Source organism: Cyprinus carpio, chromosome A22 (assembly GCF_018340385.1).
Source record: "Cyprinus carpio isolate SPL01 chromosome A22, ASM1834038v1, whole genome shotgun sequence".
In the NCBI taxonomy this organism is placed as follows: Eukaryota; Metazoa; Chordata; class Actinopteri; order Cypriniformes; family Cyprinidae; genus Cyprinus; species Cyprinus carpio.
Window position 1 is genome coordinate 619,145 of NC_056593.1, and position 10,231 is coordinate 629,375.

At 40.8% G+C, this 10,231-nt stretch overlaps 1 protein-coding gene across 1 annotated transcript; it reads left to right on the forward strand.

Moving 5' to 3' along the window:
* The first annotated feature begins 338 nt into the window (after nucleotides 1-338).
* LOC122134111 (zinc finger protein 865-like) lies at nucleotides 339-5,234 on the forward strand. The gene is given in 3 exon segments (XM_042711594.1): nucleotides 339-2,581; nucleotides 2,693-3,482; nucleotides 3,484-5,234. Coding segments are annotated over 3 exon segments (4,428 nt in total). The 5' UTR covers nucleotides 339-531; the 3' UTR covers nucleotides 5,072-5,234.
* Nucleotides 5,235-10,231: the final 4,997 nt, after the last annotated feature.

Below are 10,231 nucleotides of genomic sequence, written 5' to 3' on the forward strand. Positions count from 1 at the left end.
AACAAGCAAGTGAAAAGTTTTCAATGAACTCTGACAACATTAAGCACTTTTAGTGCACTTCCCAAAATGTGAAAACAGTATTGCATCTGATGCAGCTGTAGCATTCTTTTACCAGTCCATATGTCTTTGCACTCTTATGGAACATTCAGACTGAAATATTGATATCAAATTTGAACTAAAATAACTGTGATTATATGGAATCGAATGTGAAGCCAAAAGGGAGTCGACTTTTGTTATCTCATAAGTGACAAATCCCATTGAAAAACCAGCTGTTTGCAGAAATTACAAATTCATGTTACAATCAATACAAAATGTCCTCATCGACTACTTTGGCCGAAGAGTGAGAATGTGGGTTCCCACTTTAAATGAAACAACACCAAAAGCACAAGGAAAATGTGAGGTAGCAGTCTTTTTGAAAATGCTTCTGCTGCTTCTGGCCACAGCTCAGTAGAAAAGCATCATAGAAATATTGTTGCTGCTCAAAGAGCAGAAGGTGTTGCCAGTGCGCACCCATGTTTCAGTAACTGGGAGATGTTCCAGTTTGGAAAATACAATGTGGACATCATAGAGATGCTGAGTGGACACCAGTCCCATCAGTTCAAAGGTCTTGGATTAGAGCGACAACTTCAACACCAACAGCAAGTGCAGCTTCATCAACACCAGTTACAGCAGCAGCAGCAACAGCAGCAAGGTGAGACATCTGGGTCAGTTTTGTCTGGACTTGGCTTAGGCCCGCTACAAGCATCTAGAGGCAGTGCCTTTACAGATTCTGCATCAATTTTTGCAATGAGTGCACCTCCCCCACCTCTGCCGCAGCAATCCCTCTCTTCATCCTCTCAAAGTTTGAGGAAATCCAGCAAAATGTCTGGAAGCAGTAGTGGTGGTGGAAGTCATGTGAGTGGATACCCCCAGTTTTTGCGCTCATTTCACCCTACTGAGGCAACCCTTGCACAAGAGCAGTTACATTCAGGAGTAGGGCGATTTGATCATTTTGCCAGCAGTAGTGGAAGTGGAGGAACTGGAGGGGCAATTGGAGGACTGGTTTCATCTGTTCCACCACCACCACCCCCATTGCATCCTGGCCTGTCAGTACCTCAGGCCTCCCCGGGTCCATCATCTTCCTCCCCATCTCCTTCAAGTTCTGTTTCAACTTCCAATAACCCTTCCAGCAGTAGTGCAGTAACTACCTTTAGTCATCAGTTAGCAGGATCTCAGTCTGACGCCCGAAGCCTACATCTACAGTTTAGCTGTATGTTAGCCGCAAATCAGTATTTTCTTTCCGGAGTACCAGCCAATTCCAGTCTAGAACAATTTTTAGTTCAGCAAGGCAGTCATAACCATCTTGGTCTTGGTCTGGGCCAAGCTGCAGGAGAAACAAGTTCAGCCCTTGCGCCACCCCCCGCTCTTCATTCTTCACACACTCATGGTCACTCAACTACTCTATCACAGCCTCAACAGCCACCATCACAACAGCAGCAACTGCCACCTCACACTTTGTCTCACCCTCACCCATATCCACACCATCCACTGCACTCCTCATCGCAACCTTCTTCGCTCGGAGGTTTTGACTTTCAAGGAATTCCAGTACTCTCCTCAAACCAGCTAGCATCTCTAATGCAGCAGGAAGCTGGTTTGCCACTTCCACTTCCTCTACATCTGTCTTTATCAAAAGAGGAGGGTAAAGGGGATAGTGCTGGTGGTAGGAGAAAGAAAGCCATGGCTGGCTACCTGCCACAGAGAAAGACTGAAAGCAGCAACAACAATAGCAGCAGCTCTACAAACCCCAACAGTAGTACTTCAGGGGGACTCAACCAAGAGAACACACCAGGCTTGGATGGAGGTGGGGGTGTTAGTTTGTCAGGTATGGGCAGAGACCCTTCTTCTCACCTAACCTCATCATCCTCTACTTCTGTTGTCTCATCATCTTCTTCTGCATCCTCTTCTACATCAGCATCAGTCTTGGTGACAAATGGCTCCAAAACAGACAGCCATGGTTCCATGCCACCTCATTCTCAGCCTGAACAAGAACCCCTTTATCATTGTGGTGAGTGTGGCAAAACTTTCACACATCTCTCTAGTCTGCGCAGGCACCTACGTAGTCATGAGTTAACCACAGCTGGCACAAGTGGCACGAGAAGTAACATTTTAAACCCAGTTCTGCATCCTTCTGATCCAAGTATTCCCCACTCTACTCAAGAGGGAACAGCCTCATCTTCGTGTGGTAGTCCTGACAAGACTTTTCATTGTTCTGAGTGTGGAAAAGGTTTTAAGAAAAAGGGGCACTTACTTCAACATAGTGTCATCCATTCTGGTGCACGGCCCTATGCCTGCACTACTTGTAGTCGTGCTTTCAATCGTCGTGAGTCACTCACCCGCCATGAAAAAATACATGAAGAGAAACCATTCCGCTGTCCAGCTTGTGGTCGCTGTTTTCGGGAAAGTACTTCCCTTTTGAACCATGCAGCCTCAGGCACCTGTGGCAAGTCAGGCCGTACACCAAGAGCTAAGCATGAAAGTAATATAGAAAACAAGAGCATTAAAGCTGGGGGCTCCCAAGATGGAATAGCAACTAATGCAGCGGGTGAGTAACGTCTAGTGTAGTGTATATTTTTAGTTAACCCAAGTCACAATTTTTAATAGGCTGTGTGGTATTTGTGTGCATAGCATTATTACTGTTTAGTCTGTTATGCAGGTTCTTACCGGAGTGATGATTTCAGAGATGACTACAAGGACCAGCGCTCTCAAAGTAACTTGTATTCTGGAACAACCCCATGTGGTGGTGGCAGCATGACAGGGCCTGCACTTAGGAAGGCACCATTAGCTCCGACTCTGCATCCACACCCACAAAACCAAAGCCAGCATCATCATCAACAGCCACATCTCCCACTTTCATCCCTGTTAGAGGATTCTGAAGATGATGTCACTAGTTCTGTCAACAGTGCCATTTCTGCTATTACTGCTGCAGCTGCAAATTGTATGAGTGGTGATCTTGTCCATAGTGGAGGTAGAGGGGATGATCGAAGGGATATCATTGGTGGATTGCTTGGAGGTCTGGGTCTAGGGCCTCTTGCCTCACCTAGTGGTCCGTTATTAACATCTGGCCTGGAAAAGTCCTATAGAGGAACCACTGACTCAAGTGCAGTGGGCCTCAACCAGCAACCAAATCAGCAGGCACCTGGTGGAAAGCCCAAGCGCCCTCGTAAGCCCCGCAAGAAGAAGGAACCTGGGGTGGTTGGTGCTGAGCCTCCTAAAAGGAGGCAGTCCTCTCACAGACTAGGAGTTCCTGTTGGTTATGTTAGACCGTATTTGTGCAGCGTCTGTGGTCGAGGATTTGCAAGAAGAGAGACCTTGCGGAGGCATGACAGAGTACACACTGGAGAAAAGCCTCACCATTGTACTGTGTGTGGCAAGTACTTCAGAGAGGCATTTCATCTTAGCAAACACCACACAGTGCATTCTGGAGAGAAGAACTACAAATGTTCTATGTGGAAAGGACTTTGGATATGCTCAGAGCCTTAAAAGACATGGCAAGCTACACCAGAAAGGAGAAATTGAAGAAGTGCCAACAACGCCAGGTGGGGAAAACCTTAACAGCTATCCATCCTCTGGTGGCAGCTTGATTCAAGGGGGTCAAAGCAGCTCTTCTTCATTCTATTCATACACTCAAGATGTCAAACCACAGACCTCAACCACTCAACCACCTCCTAGACTGTACACATGTGCTATATGCTGGAAATCGTTCCGCCATCACTTTCACTTGACGGCACATCACCAAACTGTTCACGAGGGTGGTGGAGAAAAGCTGTTTTCTTGTGAGGTCTGTGGTAAGGCTTTTGCATACTCTAACAGCCTTACACGACACAGTCTTTCACAGCATGGCTTAACACGGACTGGCCAGCCAGTTCTTCAGAGGAGGACAGGGGAAGACAACAGTGTTGGTGGTTCAATATCGGAAAGTGAAGCTGCTACAAATGTTTTGCTTCAGCTTGCGCCACCTAGTGGCACACATGCCGAACAACATGGAGTTCTTCATAGCCAGCAGGCTCCTCCCCCAACACAAGCTGGCTACTCCCCTCTGTTCTTTATACCTGATACCAATGTTGCACACCCTTCTTCATCTAATGCCTCCTCTTATTCTCATTCTCTGCCATCAACTTCCTCAGGGCCTCTTCTTTGTAACCATCAGCAACAACACACTGGGATAAAGGGTGAACCCATTTATCAGACTGGTCATGGGCATTCTCTTACTCCAAACATACCTGTGCATTCTCTCATGTTGCCTCCATCGCAGCCACATCAGCAACACCACAATTCCCAGCAGCATTCAGCTGAGATTCAATCTACACAACACCACACTTTTCAAAGCCAAGAGGAGTTGAGGAGACGGAAGAAAAAAAAAAAAAGACGGCAAGAGAGAGAGGAGATAGGCTACAAATGGACCCTGGCGCAAAAAGTAGAGAGAGAACAGGTGGAGGTCTCCCTTGGGGAAAGGCAGAGAAATGAGAGAAGAAAACTTGTTAAGAGAAAAAGGAGAGCAGTTCACAGGATGCAACATAAAATTAAGAAGCGCATGGCTGTGCTCGTGAGAATCAGGCATGGAAGTGGAGAAAGTGCTGTGTATGAACTGGGCCTTCCAGGTGGACTGAAGCTTAACAGGCTTCGGTCCCTCAAAGTTCCTTTGAAACGAAAGTCCTGTCCCCTTTGCCTCAGTGCTACCTTTTCTCAACAGGTAGCTCTTAAAGTTCATATAGCAGCTAGACATTGTCCCAAAGTGAGAGGCCTTCAACATCGTTTGAAATGTCCAGTATGTGGAAAACAGTCTCGCAAGTTCCTCTCAGCTCTCATTCACAGAAGCTCCCATTTAGCCAACAGAGCATTTTCTTGTAAACATTGTCCCTGTCGTTTCTGGAATGCAATGCTCCTCACACGGCACAAGAAGGTGTGTCGAGGGACGTTGGCCAAGTTTCAACGAGATAGGGCTCTTTGTGTTAAATTAGTCATGGGATCAACATACAGAAGGTTTGAGTGTAAAGGAAACTCTTCATCCTTGCATATGGAATATAGTAACTAAGTTTTGCCATTAAACTCATTTTCATATGCACTTTGAGAAGAGAAGTGTTGCGATTTTCATGAAAAGAACTGAGATATCTGACTGAATACATCTTATGCTCATCTAGGCATTGACTTGTGTTTTATGAGAGCATTTTCATTTCTCTCTCATGTCATTGAATTTAAATTGTAACTTGGACCCCTGAAAATGAACACCTTCAACAAACTCACAAATGTATCAAAGACATTTGTTTTAATGAAATGCTTAGCCTACCCATCTGTCCAATACCACACTGGTCTTCTATGAGGAAAACATATTGAAATGATCCTTGGCTGGCAATAGATGAAGTTTCTGTGATTTGGCAAATATTGTACTGTGCCCTAAAAGTAGGCTATTGCTCACCTCAACAGATGCTCTGTAGAATTATTCTGTCTCTGATATATATTGTGTTGTTGGTGTTCACTTAGAGCAAGTGTGGAGATGTGATTTTGTTAATGTAAAAAGTGCATTCAGTATCAGAAGGAGAAAAAAGGGTCCTGCTAGGAGTATGAGTATTTTATTTTAAGGAGTATTTGAATTACTACATGTTGGACTTTACTGGCCATGTGTTGAATGGTCAATGTGAGTGATAAGTCTCTGATGGTTACATGACAAATCCAACTGAAGATTTATCAAACTCTTAATAGAGGAAACATAACAAATTAATGCATATGATACATGCTCAGGGCTCCAGACTATGTGAGTAAAGCACTGGGCTTGAGTTGGGAATCATACAACATTTACTTTTATTAACAACAGTAACGTGCAAAATCAAATATTTTATGGAAAATTGATATATTATACTGTTTTTAATTTATTAAATGCACCATTATTCTTTTTATATGATCTTATTAAATGTTCAGTTATTATTTTTTGGTATTTTTTTGATTTGTTTGTGTGTGGTTGTGTAGCAAATTGAAGAAAAGTTTGTTTTTCAAGGCACTTTGTGCCTTTTCTTCATACACACAAGAAAATGCAAAACTCTGATCAAATTAGATTTCTTGGTGTTATGATATTTTATAACAGTGATTTTATAATCTCAAAATATAAAGCAAAAGAGTGGAAATTAATGACTAATAAGCCAAAAGGTGATCTTCTCCTGACATCTACTGGTTTAAGTGGTAATTTGGTGTCTTTTTTGAATTTTAATAAGAGTTTGTTTACCACAAAGTAAATTTTGGGCATCCCATTAATAATAAAAATTTAAATTTGACCATTTTTAGAGCTTTAACGTGATGTAAATTGCTGTGTGAAATACTTGAAGGTCTTTGAAAAGTGCTTGAACTTCTCTCAAAAGGTTGTACAAACCTTGAAATTAATAATGTAATTACATTCGACTTGTGCCTGCCACAACACCATGGTTATAGTTAGCGTTACTACTCCTGATTTTCTATGTCAGCGCTGATTAGTTTATAACAAATGCGTCTCACTGGATCTCGCAGCGCTGTGCAGTAACAGTTTCATGAGATCAACTCTGGATCCCGAGTAAACCTCTGAGCTTCTGAGTTTGTTTGTGCTGCACTCAATTATTCGTCTGGGCTGATAAACGGTCTGTTTCGTTACACATTTGTTTCAACTGCCGTTTGATGTTTCTCATATGCAAGAGAAATGGCATTTGTGCGACCGGCAGAACAAATGGTCACAGTCTGGAGCCCTGATGCTGATTCTTAATATCAAATGTGAGCCTTGTTTTGATTTATTTACTGTTCTTAAAGAAAACTACCATTAAGATGGTAACGCCAGCACTTAAACAGAAAATATATATATATATATATATATATATATATATATATATATATATGTATATATATGTATATATATATATATATATATATATATATATATATATATACATATATATATGTATATGTATATATATGTATATATATATATGTATATATATATATATGTATATATGTATATATGTATATATATATATGTATATTATATATATATATATATATATATATATATATATATATATATATATATATATATATATATATATATATATATATGATTTTTATTTATTTTTTTCCCCACATAGCCAGTCAAAGAACAAAAAATGTTATAGGATACTCAGATTATTGCCCTAAAGGCGAAAGCCTTACCAAATTGTTAAAGTTAAAACTCATTTATGAGTAATACAATGTAGCGTCTATGTATAGAGATTAAGGGAGGAATGATAAGAAATACGTGTATTGTAATGTAAATTGTGTCAATATTTTATTATGTTTTTTTAAGCAAAAGTCAATTATCTTTTTATCATAGCTACACTTCAGGTAGTTGGAAGAGTGATTGTAAGAGTTATCACTTTAGATCAGGTTTTGATTAAGTGTATTAATGTGTGACAGTCTGTCCACTTGCCAACTATGTATCCCATGTACTTTTCTCACCTTTTATGTAGAGATGCCATACTACTTACAGCCTCTCTTTTTCTTTAAAAGAAGAAAAGTCGTTCTTATCGTTTTTATCACTTTATTTACACATGATAAGCTGGTTGTTGAAGATACACAAACATTTAATAAACGAAAAAAAAATGTTATATCCTCATTCCATGTAAACATTTATTGTTACCCAAGTATTTCATATTTATTTGTATTTGTATTAAAATAAGCTAAATGTGCATTTTTAATACAACTTTATTTAACATTTATTATTTATTAATTGCTTCTGTTAAATCATTGTTACAGTGTTTAAAATTTTAAGTACATTATTCTGTTGCTGTAAGATCATCATTTTACCATGTAGTAGTGTGATCTTACATTTTTTGTTGTACTTAATATCTTAAGGGAATAGGTGTGTCTGAGTATTATATGTAAGGATGTATGAGGATGTTACACTAGCTGGTAACAGACAGAAAATGGCTTTTTGATTGGCAAATGTCATGTAGGCTATTGCTAGAATGCACACTGCCCATAAAGACATGACAAAAATAAATAAATCAATGTAGTACAATTCTAATTTATTCATCAATTTCTAACTGAATCATGCATTGATCGCCCTTCTTTCTATCATTTGAACAACACTGGTCAGTTTCTGTCTGAACACCATATGATTTTAACCCCTTTATAGATTTTTTTTATTATAGAATTATAGTTGTGTGAATTTGTTGTTGTTGTTGTTGTTGTTGTTGTTGTTGTTGTCAGTTTGCGAATTTAATAGAATACACACTGCACAATATACCGTACAACAATGATAGGCGTTGAGGCTGTGAAAGTGACTAATCAAAAGCTATTAGAACATTTAGAGTGCTATTTTCCATGTTGATCAGTAGGTGGCAGCAAGGATCCTACAACCTATGGCATGAAGCTGGGAGCACAACTGTCACATGGATTTTAAACGCTGGAAGTGGGTGGAAACAAGAACCCTGAGCCCTCGATGTGTTGTGTGTGTGTGTGTGTGTGTGTGCATGCATGACTTAGAAATAATGTGTGTCCAACAGGGACGGTGTATTCGAGCGCGTGTGTGTGTGTGTGAAAAAAAACAAAACAAGTAAAGACTGCGGGGAAAAAATGTCGACCATATCTTTGCATTATACTATCCTCATTTATTAGTTTTGTTAGCCTATATCTTTGAAAGCACATATAATAGTTTTGAAATCGTTAGACCTGCATTGAGCATCACAATACTTTTGATACTCTTGTGGGGTTGGTTTCATTTTTATTGGAAATAGTTCCTTTATTTCTGAATCTTTTGTGGGTGTGCACCACTCTTCTCCTGGATTCACGCAGTTTCTGTTCTCACGCGGCTGTAGCATGGGTGGGATAAATGGGTGGAGCGCAGTTCTCCACGGCAGCCTATGGTTGGGCACGCAGGGAGGAGTCTCTTTTCTCTCAGCCAATGGCAGTAAAAAGGACAGACAGGCTCAGCCGTGTCTCCGCGTGCGGACACCATGTGCAGAAGAGAGCGCGTCTGTGTTTCTGGGACACAACGTGTAGATGCCATCTCCTCTCTCATATGCTCACGTTTCCCGCGGATTACTAGTGAAGTGAAAAAGTGTGTCCATTCGCTTGATAGTTTCCCCTCCCCCCAAAAAGGTAGCGCTCTGATAGGACTGAGTGTAAAAACTTAACAGGTTGTTAAAACGGCAATTCATTGCCGTATTTGTTAAATCATAATTCGGATGCACTTTAAAACTGTCCACCTTAGTAAGTGGTCAAATGTGCATGCGTTTACTGGGTGCCTAACATAGGCGTCACTGGGACAGCTGGGAATGAAATTATCGAGCAATTTGTTTTTAATCAGCGCTACCAACTCCCGAGGAGCGTGCCTGTCACGAGGGGGCGTGCTTCATTAATATTAAACAGCGCTGTGCTTTTACTCGGGGAGGTGTGACGTCACGTGAGCGGCCCGTGTTCGTTCCAGCTGAGCGAAAAGCTCGGACGGCTCAGCTCAAAGTGTGCGGTAACACACGCAGAGAGAACTGAACAGAAGGGGGTGACCACAAGGGGAAAAAGCGATTGAGCGACTGAATGGAAAAAAACGTCAACATCCCACCAATCGCGCTACGCAGCAGAAATTGACTCAGCAACACTTTCCTCGTTTTGTTTTCATTTGTTATTTTGGAGACGACGCAAGTTGCACGCATTCAAGAGTTGAGCGCGCATTCACGTTATCTGCTGAACGTTTTCTACTGAAACCGTTGTATCCGGTTAATTTGCTGCGTTTTTTCCGCATTGCTCTTGGACATAACATCTTTATTTTTGACATTCGTCTCTATTTACAAGTTCCTGCAGAAGAGAAGCTGTCAACATTTTCTGGAATTACTGGGAATGTATATTTTTATCTACTCGGACAATCTATAATCAAATGCAACCAGAATGGCTCTATTTGCTTAAAACCTTATTTTCAAATAAAGGTAATTTAGCATTCATTTTCTTTGACATCAGATGCTCTGGTGCACGTGAGCCGTGCAGGTCTTTCCTCCTCCTCTGTCTCTAAAGTAAACGCGGTCTCGTGTTTGCAGAACTTAACTACTTTGTTTACTTTAATGGTACTCTAATGACACGAACTTAATCCATATACAATATATTTTAGTATATGTGCTTTTTGACCACAAACTAATGCTGATATTCTTACGTTGTTGTTGTTGTTTCCACTTTGAATCGTCTTGTGATTGATTTCACGGCTACACAATAG